The sequence below is a fragment of the Pagrus major genome, chromosome 4 (assembly GCF_040436345.1).
Source record: "Pagrus major chromosome 4, Pma_NU_1.0".
Taxonomy (NCBI): Eukaryota; Metazoa; Chordata; class Actinopteri; order Spariformes; family Sparidae; genus Pagrus; species Pagrus major.
The window spans coordinates 22,761,433-22,774,424 of NC_133218.1; the positions used below are offsets into that span (position 1 = coordinate 22,761,433).

Consider the following 12,992-nt stretch of genomic DNA (forward strand, 5'->3'; position numbering starts at 1 on the left):
TCTCATATCCAATCATTTTAAAGCCAGCTGATTTAGGTCCCAATTCCATTGTACATACTCGTGTATTAAATCTATAGAGTTTGAAGATTCGTGACAAAATAAAGTATCCTCATCTGAGTGAAAATCTTTTCAGTGTGCTTGTTGATGCAATGAAGGAAATGCTGCAAAAAATGAGTTATGGATGGTGGTTAAGCAGCTCCAGGAACACCTCAGAAACTTTTGTTTGAACATTTTTTTGACAGTGCCTATGCACAGCGCACATGTTGCTTCATTTCCTGTTATTATAGAACAGAAAAGTATGTTTTTGGTTAACTGCAAAGATCAGTATATAGTGAATACTGCACACAGACATATTCACAGTTTCTTCTCTCTCTTTTGTCCTCTTCTTTCTCACCCACAGTCGTACTTTGTCACCGACTATGACCCCACAATTGAAGACTCATATACCAAGCAGTGTGTGATTGACGAAAGGGCGGCCAGGCTTGACAGTAAGTGCACTTTGCTGAACAAACATGACCAGAGTTAACACACAAGCAGGGATATTTCTATGTTTCTGTCGCACTCGAGGATATACCAAAAAGGTCTGCTGCATTTTGCTGCAAGTTATTGTGCGTGCGTGATTTGTCTCGATGTGTTTGTGTGCGCGCTCTCTAGTCCTCGACACGGCTGGACAGGAAGAGTTTGGAGCCATGAGAGAACAATACATGAGGACAGGGGAGGGCTTCCTGCTCGTCTTCTCAGTCACTGACAGAGGAAGGTGAGTGACAGCTCTCGTCATGTGCAAACTCACAGCTACACGCTCGCTCCTCTCCCTCGCCTTCTTTCTGTTTGCACGCCTCTGTTTACTGTTCACAATTACACTCTCTGTCTCCCCTCCTCTGCCTCTCACTCTACTAAAACCATAAATCCTGCACCGATACTCTCACTTGTTGCCGCTTGTGCTTCCGGACTCTCTCGCTGTTTTTCTTGTTGTCATTTGCTTTTGTTCTCAACACTTCCTCCCTCATCCTGTTCTTGAATTCACTTAAACGTGTACCTTCGCCTCTATTTTAAGCTCATGTCTAAAATGTTTCCACTTGATGTTTTGGCGCAATCATATAAAACAGTCTTGTGTTCGAGCATTGCATGTAAACATGAAATATCTGCCACACACTGTAAAATCTGACAAAGTATCTGTACTTTAAAAAAATCAAGGAAACAGTTTACTCAAAATCATGAAGTAAAGTAGACTAATAATTTTAAGTTGTTGAAACTAGTCTGCTTGCTATTTCTGAGGTAATCAGTTTCCTGACATTTTCAAATTAAAGTCAACTTTTACAATTTACAGTGTAGCGACATGTAGCAATCCAATACAGAGTAAACAGCATACAATACTATCAAACAGTGTCGATCCGGAACAGCAACTATGATTGAATACTAAAGCCAGTACTGTTTTGGGTACTACTTTGTCAGAAATACAACAGCAACTGGTGTGTCTGGTTACGGCGCAACCAACACTGTAAATTTTTAAAGTTAACTTTACTTTAAAAAAGTCAGAGTTGGTAACCAAGTAAAGTAGACTATTACATTTAAGTTGTACGAGCTAAAAAGTTTCAACAACTTAAAACTATAAGACTACTTTATTTTGTTTAGAGGTAATCAGTTTCCTCTATTTTTTAAAAGTAAAGTCCCTTTGTAGAGAGTGAGCAGAAAATAGTGAGGTTGTTATCAATGAGATGAAATGAAACCCATGAAACCCTTGTGCGTAGCGATACAAATCAAGCACTAGAATAGCAAACTCCACCACTATCAATGAAAATGTATAAAAAGTACAGACAACTAAAACTGGATGATGAGGGGGTAAATGGTCTTATTTTCAGTGATTTTATTTCTGCACTGTAAATTGTAAAAGTTGACTTAACTTCATAAAAGTCACCATCACCTCAGAATTACCAAAAAAGTAAGACTATCAAATTTAAGTTGTGGGAGCTGAAACGCTTTAACAACTTAGTAGTAAATAGTGAGGCTCTTATCAATGAGATGAGATTACATGAATGCGTTGTTTTCCTATGACTCACTCGCGCATAGCAATCTATGCTGGAATCCGCCACTATGAATAAAAACTAATAAAAACAAAGGAGATTGGCTTTTTCAGATCAAATACAGACTATGAATAGTATCAAAAATGGTATTTGATGTCATGAAAATCCTGAATACTAGATGATAAAGGGTTTTATTTGCATTGATTTTACTTCTGTGTGATGTATCAGAGTTTAATTTACCGTCTAAATGTTTTTCACATTACACGATGCAGTGTTCTCCTTGTAGTCAGCCTGTCACACCCCATCCTCCCCGCCTTTGTGTCCCTGCCCAGCAGTGCAGTCAGCTGCATTCCCCTGCCCCCTCCCAATGTTTATGTTGTAAACAGTCTTTCCTTCCTCCATTTATATTAGTCAAGTCTTTCCAGATTTACTATGTGCTCACCAAGCTGTCTGTGGGCCCGTGGCTGGAATGCTGTCCTGGGTTTTGTGGTTGCATTCTGCCCTTTTTTTCCCCCAGATTGACATTTTTATTTGCTTTTTGTTTGAAAAAGTGCACATGGCATTTATATTGTAGTGGGACCACGGTCAGGTCAGTGCACAGAGCTGAGCCTGAGACGAACACATTTTTGGCTTTTGTAATAGTGAGGCTGACTTTTTCTTGCCATGTTCAACCCTTAAGTCTGATTCACAGTGGTGATGATCTCAACTTCTGGGTGATCGTTATGTTTATGTGGACGGGGGGTCTTTTGCATTTTTAAATGAATGTTTGGTAACAACATTATATAACCTGTTTGTGCAGAAAACACCACATAACACCATGTGATATGTTTTACAGCTTTGAAGAAATCTATAAATTCCAAAGACAGATCCTCCGAGTGAAAGACAGAGATGAATTCCCCATGATCCTCGTAGGAAATAAAGCAGATCTGGAACTACAGAGACAAGTAAGTCCTACTGATTGCAGAGATCTGAACACACTGACTGACAAACACACAGAGTATGCCCTGTTTGATCATCCGAAGAGATAATATCAACGAGTCTGGAGGAGTGGCATTTGCATATTTGAAAGTGGAAGCGAGCGTTGCAGCTGCAGCTAGCTGCAGAGATACAACAGGATGTGAGCGAAAGAATAAAAGAGCGGCTGTAGAGACGGTGGTGTCAGGAGGGGAGAATGGATGGAGAGAAAAGGGAGTGTGATGAAATGATGAATTTTCTGGCTGTTGGTATGCAGTGGTGCGTCACTTCCTGCAGTGAATCCACACCACCCCCCTATGGTAGAGAGGAGTCTTACAGGCACGTAGAGCTTACTGCTACCAGCAATTCAAGCCTCTTGATGTGAGCTTATGTTGGTTTATTATTTATTCTATTTATATGAGACATGTAGAGGCTTGAGACATTTTATCAGACAACTTAAAAGATTATGGTGATAACCTACTACACATGACCTATTTAGCTTGATGGTGCTCTGTAATAGAGCCTAAATGTATCACATAACACCACAAGTATGAGTCATGGTATATTTAACTATCTATCTCAATAGATTTGTTTCAGCTTTAATCTAATTGACAATCATATTTGTACATCTTCCTCATATCAATAATATTCAGCAAACATGGCTGAAGAATCCACAGACATGCTTCTTTAAAATTTTTGTCAGTATTTCACATTTTTTCTAATTATTGTCAACTGGTTTATTTCCACAAAGGGGAATATAGTCTTGCTTTGGACCTGATTACTTTTTGCATTATTCAGGTCCCGCTTATATGCACAGCTGTTTCAAAAAGAGGGTGGAGGCAAATTCCAACTGAGTCCCACATGCATACATACCAATTTAAGTGTGTAGTAAGTGTACACTTGAGAAATAACAAAATGAAATACAATTAAAATGGCACATGCGTACAAAAATTGTGCCCGCAGTGCGACGTGTAATGAAAAGGAAAGACGTTCCACAGGGTTGGGAAAATAATGATATGATGAAAGCTCGGGGGAAACGCTGGTCAGAGGACATTTTCTGAACAATTGGGAGGAAATTAAAGTAAAAGAAGTTCTGGAAAACTACTGTCATGTTGGAATGTATTTTTAGATGAGAAAAGGAGCTAAATTGGAAAACACCAAAGTTCTTCTTTCAGTGTTATTAAGGGTCACTTTCACTTGGATGTAAAAGTCCGAACATGTGTGCTACACAGGGCATACTGAATTCTACATATGCATATGTACTAATGGGATGTGGCACTCAAGACTTCAGCAGTCCTACGTTAACCTGGCTATAGAGTTTTCTGCTTCAAGGCATCATTATGAAGTAAATTTGGATTGCACAATGTAATGGATATGGAATAATGAAACCATCTTCTACCCGTAAACCTCACTATCACTATACAATATTGTCTGCCACCCGGGAAAAGGAAGGTAAACTGGTGATCTATTTCTGTTGTGGACTAAATGATTGAATGAACTCACATTCTGTCCCGCGTTGTTGTTGTTTGTGACTCGACGAACGAGTTGTCTTAGCAACAGCGGCGCTTAACAGTAATACCACTTGGAAAAGCAAAGGGCCTAAACAAATAATTGGTCTTTTTATTTTGGTCTGGCAGTCTTTGTTTTGACAGAGATCATTAGTGAACACGTAACAACAATACATGAATATCTCGGATTACCATCAGGATGACTTAATAAGATTCAGGAGTAGAAACTAGGTCCAACAAAAGGGGTTAAAGGCCATGACAGTACTGAAAATGAAGTACTACTAATAATATGATAACAATGGATCTATTTAAGACATTATTAAACACTTCAAAAGGAATAATCTATGCACACCCAAAAATAGATGTCATCAATGAGCTGATTAAAATCCAATAGGAGCCATTGTTTGCTTCTGTTTGGCAGCGCAGTTTTTAGGTTACGTTTTCACCCGTGTCCATAGTTTGTTGGTTGGTTTGTCAGCAGGATTACACAGAAACTACAGTGGATTGCCACAAAACTTAGATAGAGGATGGGTTTTGGCCCAAAATAGACCACATTAAGTTTTATCATTTGTATAAAGAGATGGATCCAGGATTTTTTTTTTTCATTTTCTTTAATTTTGCAACATAGGGTGTTTTTCAGCATTTGAATGGATTTTTCAGGGATTAATGCATGGATCTAGGTGAAAAAAAAAATCAGGTGTATTTAGGTGGCTGGTATCTACGAGTGAGTGGCTCTCACTGTAATATTTTAGTGTGGAGGGTGAATTTGTGCATAAACAGCGTATGGTATCTCACAAACTCATTAACGCATTATTTCCCTGCCTCATCTCTTCCTGTCAGAGGATGATAACAGTGATTCATAAACACCTGGTTTGTTTTGAGGGATTGTGGAAGATGTTTCTGCATGTCTCAGACCTCAATTAACATTCAAGCTTCATTCAATCATTATTCTCTTCTTTGCCTCAGGTAACCCAGGAAGAGGGTCAGCAGCTGGCCAGACAACTGAAGGTGACATATATGGAAGCTTCGGCCAAAATCCGAATGAACGTAGATCAGGCTTTCCATGAGCTGGTTAGAGTAATCAGGTAGGTGATTTATTAAAGCATCTTTTACAGATTGTCCTCATGTGGATCTTTCATTGACTCAAGTACAATACAGTACAAGTACAGTGAAGGTTTTGTACATGTTGCAAATACTGTTGAAGAAATACTTTTATCTAGACTTTAGTTATATTTTTCTTGTAAATCTTTTTTTATTTATTTTTTAAATCTTTTTTTTAAATATATTCAGTGCACTTCAGTGGATGTTATGCACCAAAGGGTATGTTCTGCCTTTTGGGCCCAGTTTTTTGATCTTGGTCCTATATTTCAATAAACTCTAATCTAAAATCCATTTAATACTAATGTTTAATAAAACTATACAAGTGTAAATTATATCATAGTAGGCAGAACAACCCTTTTGCCACATAACGTCCACTGGAGTGGACAAATGAATTTTCAGTCACAGAAAAAAACGTACAAGGAAAATGTTTTTCCAACACCTTATTTAGTTTAAAATATATATTTTTTACCTGACTGATCTGAGAATAAGAGGATTCTCATCTCCTCTTCCCTGCACCATTTTGAATTCATGATGCCGTGTCTCAAAATGACAGAGATGATAATCAAATGTAATTGTGGACAAGGCTCTGGGGATCCACCACCTGGTGATTGGGACATGGTACTCCAATTTAAATGGTTAAAATTGGCTTCTGTTAACTGTAGTGGACACCATACATGATGGGGGTTAAAGTAATGCTAATTTCTGATTGGTACATGGAAGTATGTGACTTTGAAGCAGCTCAGATAAAACAGCACAGACAACAATCTCAAAGAATTGAACAACATTGTCAGAATTTTTGTTGAACTCTCAGGGACTATGAAAACATTCACTTAAAAAAAAGAAAACGATGCATGTCAAAAGTACACAGTCCAGTATGTCATGATAGTTTCACTCTCTCCCAACTCCCAGGAAATTCCAAGAGCAGGAATGTCCACCGTCGCCAGAACCTACAAGAAAAGAGAAAGACAAGAGCGGCTGCCATTGTGTGATCGTCTGAGTCGGCCTTATCACTGTAACTCATGCAGCTACTCTGTACCACCCCACCCACTCTGCCTGACATCACATCCTCAGTGGATGACTGACCGCTGCCTTCTCCACGTGCATGACTTCAGACAGCCTTTTCTGAGATACTCTGACCAGGAGCTGCTGTCCCCAGGACATCACTATGGACAACTGACAATGCCAAATTTTAACACCACTCTACCTTCAGCCGTAATCTAAATCACACGAGAGAGTCCCAACACTAAACATTGCCTTCTAAAATCAGCCTGACAAATTAATGTTTTGTACTCTGAAGGACTTCTCTTGCCTTGTAGTGACATTTGTACTTGCTACCGAGATTGAATGAAAACTATATATCCAGAATGTTAATGAGTTTCTTTAGTTTCAGTGTCTGACCAGAGCAGAGAGATTATCTTATTAAGCTTTGTGTATGTTGTGCCATATTCACCTTTACTCCCATGTGCTAATCTGCTGTACATATGTGACATTTGTTGTGATTTTCAAAGTGTATTTCTGATGACCTATTAAATCACCACAGTACAGTGTGTGAGGTTGAGTTTGGTTTTACATATATGAAAGTGAATATATAAGTATGTACATAAATATGATGCCTAGACAGCCCTTAAAGCTACAATGATAGAACTTTTTGGCATTCTGCAGTGGATTCTTTGTCTGTGGTTTCTGCTTTCATCTCAATTGCCAAACATGGGAGTATCTACTGTATTAGATTTTTTAAAAGTCTTATAGATCGAAGGATTCTTGTCCTGTGCCATCTCATCAATGTACCGATATTAGCAGATTTGTCTGAATTTCTTTCCTCGAAGGTGGCGATTCAGTCAAAATTGGACACCACACATCGTTTCAGATCTCTGAGAAGCAGTAGATAGACTTACTGGTAGTGCTTTGTCTATCTTGTCTATGTAAACCTTACTTGATTTCCATTAAAAAACACTGAACGCCGTACGCTCTATGTACAACCTTTGACAAGTAATGTAAACAAATCGATCAGTTGCGAATCAAGAAGCTCCATTCAGCTCAGATCATTCCAATTTAATGCATCTTTTCTGTCAAACATTAAGTCTACAATATAGAACAAATTACTGTTATATCATTCCAATAACACAGTGGCAATGTATTTGTTTTGTGTCCTTGAATTATTCCGTTACATAACTTTTTTTTCTGTCCGCTGGAAAAACCAGGACAAGTGGAGGCATTTGAGATGCACATCGATAAACAGCCGCACTCCAACGGGACATGAACTCACCGGACCTGCCACCTGTGGATCATCACCACAGACATAAAATACTGTTCTGCCTTCCCTCTCCACTTCTGTACTTCTGTTCAGGCATTTAAATGAAGTACTGCAGTTTGTTTTTCATATCATCATCTTGTAATATAAACAACAAGAAAATCAGATGATGGAAGTAATGGACTTGATTAAATGTTTCTACTCTACTTTTATACATTATTTTCTTATCAAACTAGTTGACAAGTATTTTTATATGTTTATAAGTGAGTACACATTCACAGCATAGCTGTGTATATATGTAAAGAGGAATATTTAATTCTCTTGATTATGTTAAACTGAAGATGACTGTTGGCCCAAATCTTCAAAATTGGATCTTTCACCCAAATGTGACCAAGAATGTTTTTTTCTTGTCGTGGCTTAGTAATGGAGAATATATTTATCTTGAGGTGTCCGTCACCAGCTCAGAGTGTAAAACGCCAGGTCAGGTGGGAGAGAGGGTTTTAGAAATGATTCTGGTCTTTAAACCACACAAATGAATTATTATAATAATCACTGAAATCCCATCTTATTGCAAATCCTAGTGTGCATCCAAATCATACTGTTTTTGTTTCTTTTTCTGCAATATCAGTGTCTTTTGCCCTGTGTGTAGCTTTTGGTGCTAAAATAAAATCTGTCAATGAGCCAGATGGGGTAGAGAATCTTTCTTTTAGATTCAAAAGCTGCACGGACCTACAGTATATCTATTTATATACTGAGTCTTGTAGTCAAGATTTTCTTCTTTATGTGGTCACTTAAATTGCAACCGGAAACCTTAAATGAAAGGACTTAACACATGGGTACTTACTTAGTCAAGGGAGCCCTTTGTGTCACCGTAACATTTAATCTGAATGCAGTGTAGCGTTAAAGATGAGTATGTGCAAAAATGGTATCTCTCGAACTTACATTTGACATTATTATGACATTTGTGGCCACTTTCATGATATCAAATTTTGACTACAAAAAAAGCTAGTAAACAGTAAACAAAAACTTTGTTTACTGTGTGATTTGTCTCTTTTTTGACAAATAAATTAAACTCAAAATACGAGTAAAGGGAGGTGGAGTCTGTAACCATAACTAAAAAAGCGTACAAAAATAATAAGACTTAATGAATAGTGAAAAGGTAACCAGATGAACTGATAAACAAAAGATCCACAAGGCCGAACATCTGCACTGCAATATTCACATGATATTATAATATTAACGTTATTAACACAATATCATTATTTCTATTTCTAATATCACGGCTGCCGTATTTCCCAACACCCCTACTCTCTCGTCGGTCAGAGGATGATAGAGAATCTGTCTTTCAGAGTCAATTTGTGATAAAGTATCCCATTGTTATTCACAGTTTGACTCCAGCTGGTGTTATATCATCAATATGGCCCCTCATATCTCAGAATACAATAAGGATCCATCTTCTTCTTCCAAGGTTAACATGTGGCATAAAAAAACTAGCAACTATTGGCATGATTGCCTACGTCAGAGTATCTTGACAGACAATGGCCCCAAACCTATAAGCAGTCTAACTCACACAGACCCAATACGTGCATACACTTATTTGACCACAAGGGGGTTGTTGTGGCTAAGGAAATGTGATTAAATGCTTGAACTACTATGGGTTAAAATATTGAACACACAACAAGGAGTTTTAATAGGGTGTTTCTACAAGTCTGTGGGAAAAGTATGGAACGCCATTCTCTCAATGAATATTGGCTCATTTTGTGTTTTGATGGTGGTGGTGGAGGAGAGCGCTGTCTGACATGTCAGTCCAGCATTTCCCATAGGTGGGTTTGGTAACACTTTCTGATAACCATCATTAGTAAATGATAAAGGTAAGTTAATTAAACATTATTTACTAGCTATTTCACTCTTGAGAAATGTGAAATGTTTTATAAACCATCTATGAAATAATTGTAAAGGTTCATAAACATCAGTTGCAAACTTTACAATAAGCAATTGCTTAGTAAATGGCTTACAAAGCATTCCATTGTTAATTAACAGTAAATAACCATAACCATACATTAATGATGGTGTATTATCGTGGGTTTATAAGCGTAAGATTCACATTGTTTTTATCAAACCATTATTAGTAAATCCCGACTAATGTATCTTTGATTGGGGGTGAATGTGTAAAACTCGCTCAGATGGTCCACATCATGTAAGGCAACACCGCTCTGAGCAGGTATACCTTAAAATATGTCTAATTTTGACAGCCACTTGTGAAAATACGGCTCCTCTGTGTGTACAGTACTTCATTATTCTCTAGATCTGTGCATTGCTCCTCTATATGGCGCTTTATATAGAAGACAATTTGCAACTTTCGCACACTCAAACACTGCCTGTGATTATACTGCTTTGAAGTGTAAACAACTCGACTCACTGGTCATCCGAACAGATAAAGTGCCGTGCCAAGTGCCACTTCTTTGTATAGCACATTCATGCACAGGTCAACTCAATGTGCTTTGCACAAGGACAACATAGAAAAAACAAAACAAATAAGATAGAAAGCAAATGTTAATACTGGAAATTACATTTTATACAACGTACACACACATCCATAAAATAGCCCAATCGATATATAAGTTGGCCGTTTTCATTGGCCTTTCACAGCTATTGTATTAGTTTATGTTTCCTGATATGCACTGATATGAAAATTTGTTTTTGGAGATTATAAATCAGAAAAATATGCTTAGTGAGAATTTATAATTATCACATTCCAAGAGAAATTTACGGTTTCAGTGCACTGGTGTTGTTTTAGATAATATGTTTATTGTAAAACAGTGAAATATCCTGTCTCTGTTACATAACTTCGTTTTAGGGATCATTTCTAAAAAATGTGTATAACGGCCAATATGTTGATATTGGAATTTTTTACTTCCTAATATCAGTATCGGCATCAGCCCCAAAAATCGTGCATCAGTCGGGCTATGGTCCTCATACAGGCCTGTAGAGGTCTTAATTCAGCTGGATGTATAACAGACTCCTGTTTTAGTCATTTTTGGTCTTTTGGTCCAGATATCATCTGGCTGTTAGTAATAAATACCACTATGCTGATCACTATGAGTAAATGTAAAAGAAATACTAACAATCCTTATGCACTGAACACTATCAGCAATCAATACGATTTATGACCCATGAGCACATATGCCATTATTTGTGTGTTTTGTGAGTGCAGAGATCTTGCGGTGATATTTTATTTATAATTGTACTTCACCTCAAGATCTTTAAAATGCAATGTGATATTTGCTCCTTGAAAAAAGTGAACATGGAAAGTGAAAATGTATTCATGGGTGGACTTTCGGTGTCTGCCTTGGCTGCGGTAAAGACACAATATAATATAAACAAGAGATAATGAGGTGAGTATGGGAGGGTTGAGGGGCCTCCACAGCTCCAGTCTCCGTTATCTTCGTTTGTGATCTTAAATTAAAGATATTAGACGGCAGATGCTGGGGTTCATTATATTGGAGGGGATACACACAGGGGAGTCTTGAAATAGCAGCTCCAGTGGATTTCTTGCATGTCCTCTTCCCTCATTTCCACTTCCTCTTTCTGGATTAGTTTACCTAATGATACGTTGTTTTAAAGCATATCCATGTTTCCACAAAATTACAGGTGTACAGCCAGGCCTTGTTCTTGTCATATGTGCGGTTGTATGGGGCCCCTAAACCCACCAGGAGGCTTTCAAACAGTGTACTGTAATAGTAATCTGACTTAACTTATTTTAATCATTTTTCATTTCATCGTTTTTTTCGGAAGGCACAGGAATATTTCTATATGTTTAGTTGGCTATTTCTTTTTAAGGAAAATGCAGCATCTGTATCATTTTCAGTTTTTCAAAGATCTAGCCTCTTTACCTCTAAGCCTCTAAGTGCACAAGACAGATGCATTTAAATGTTACATGTATGCCTGCTTGGTCCAGGCAGGTGGTCGCACACCCTGAAGTTTCTGCCTGTTAAAAGGCAGTTTTTTCTCATACTGTCGCCGAGTGCTTGCTCACGGGGAAATTGTTGGGTCCCCGTAAATAAATTAATCAAGGAGTATGGTTTACACCTGCTCAATGTGGAAAGTGTCATGAGTTGACTTTTGTTGTGAAATGGTGCTATACAAATAAAGATTGATTGATTGATTGACTGATGCCATAGAAGGTTTAGAATCCCCCACCGTAGTTTCCCAAAATGTGGGCCTCCACACATTTGGCCCCTCAGAAGCTAGAAACAGCCCTGTGTGCAGACATGCAGTGACCTGAGAGAAGCAGCAGTATTAACCTGCGTGCAGTAAGAAGCTGTGTGTGTGTGTGTGTATGTGTGTGTGTGTGTGTGTGTGTGTGTGAGCCTGATCCTGTGAAAAACATTAAAATCAGGCCTATTCCAATTTGCATTAAATTACATCCATCGGAAATTACTTCTTGAGACTCCTGCACATCCACTTCCAATGTCATTCAGCCTTTCAATAATGAAGGAACGGGCTCTCTCTCTCTCTCTTTGTGTGCGTGCGTGTGTGTGTGTGTGTGTGTGTGTGTTTGAGGGCTACAGAACAGCTAGTATCTGCTTTTTTATTTATTTATGTATATTTTTTTTAAAACCTATTGATCGGCAAATGAGTGATAAGGTTCAGTGGTTGCTACGGGCTGTTAAGCAGTCACGACATGCCAATATTCCAAAAAAAGACCCCAAACAAAATCAATCACAGTTTCTTGCAGTGATACAGGATGTGCAGGGAGGCTGAAGGCCACAGTCAGCAGGGGATTTTGTCAGCGACGTTAATCAGCGCTGAACGAAATAGATCAGCATCCGAGCTCCCCTCTCTGTGGTGGTATAGCCCATAGGAGCGAGCGTCTGGCTCCGCACAGCCTCTCTGCTCATTCACTAAACGGCGATTCCTCTACTTCGTGTTTGCAATCAGAGAGGAAGGACACGGAGGAGAGAGGAGAGAGAGAGGAGAGAGGAGCGTTCACGGTCTTCATTCTCGCCTTTTCCCAGCAGCCCCGGTCCGTCCAGCTCACCGGAGACATGGAGGGAGTGAGCAGCAACAGGAGCATGTCTTACAGCAGATGGAGTTATGACAGGTAAGATTTCAGATGGTGGCAAAGTGTGCGTGAAAAACACATCTCAGCTTTCA

The 12,992-nt window shown here is 38.5% G+C and overlaps 2 protein-coding genes across 2 annotated transcripts in view; both read left to right on the forward strand.

Moving 5' to 3' along the window:
• rras2 (RAS related 2) overlaps window positions 1–8,517 on the forward strand; it is a 33,225-nt gene extending 24,708 nt beyond the window's left edge. Inside the window, exons 2-6 of the mRNA XM_073464026.1 lie at window positions 401–488; window positions 655–757; window positions 2,857–2,965; window positions 5,450–5,568; window positions 6,494–8,517. Coding sequence (XP_073320127.1) covers window positions 401–488; window positions 655–757; window positions 2,857–2,965; window positions 5,450–5,568; window positions 6,494–6,581 — 507 coding nt within the window. The 3' untranslated portion in view covers window positions 6,582–8,517. The remainder of the gene's footprint in view (window positions 1–400; window positions 489–654; window positions 758–2,856; window positions 2,966–5,449; window positions 5,569–6,493) is intronic.
• Window positions 8,518–12,775: 4,258 nt separating this feature from the next.
• The window catches only part of tub (TUB bipartite transcription factor), a 56,502-nt gene continuing 56,285 nt past the window's right edge, over window positions 12,776–12,992 (forward strand). Inside the window, exon 1 of the mRNA XM_073464025.1 lies at window positions 12,776–12,939. Coding sequence (XP_073320126.1) covers window positions 12,884–12,939 — 56 coding nt within the window. The 5' untranslated portion in view covers window positions 12,776–12,883. The remainder of the gene's footprint in view (window positions 12,940–12,992) is intronic.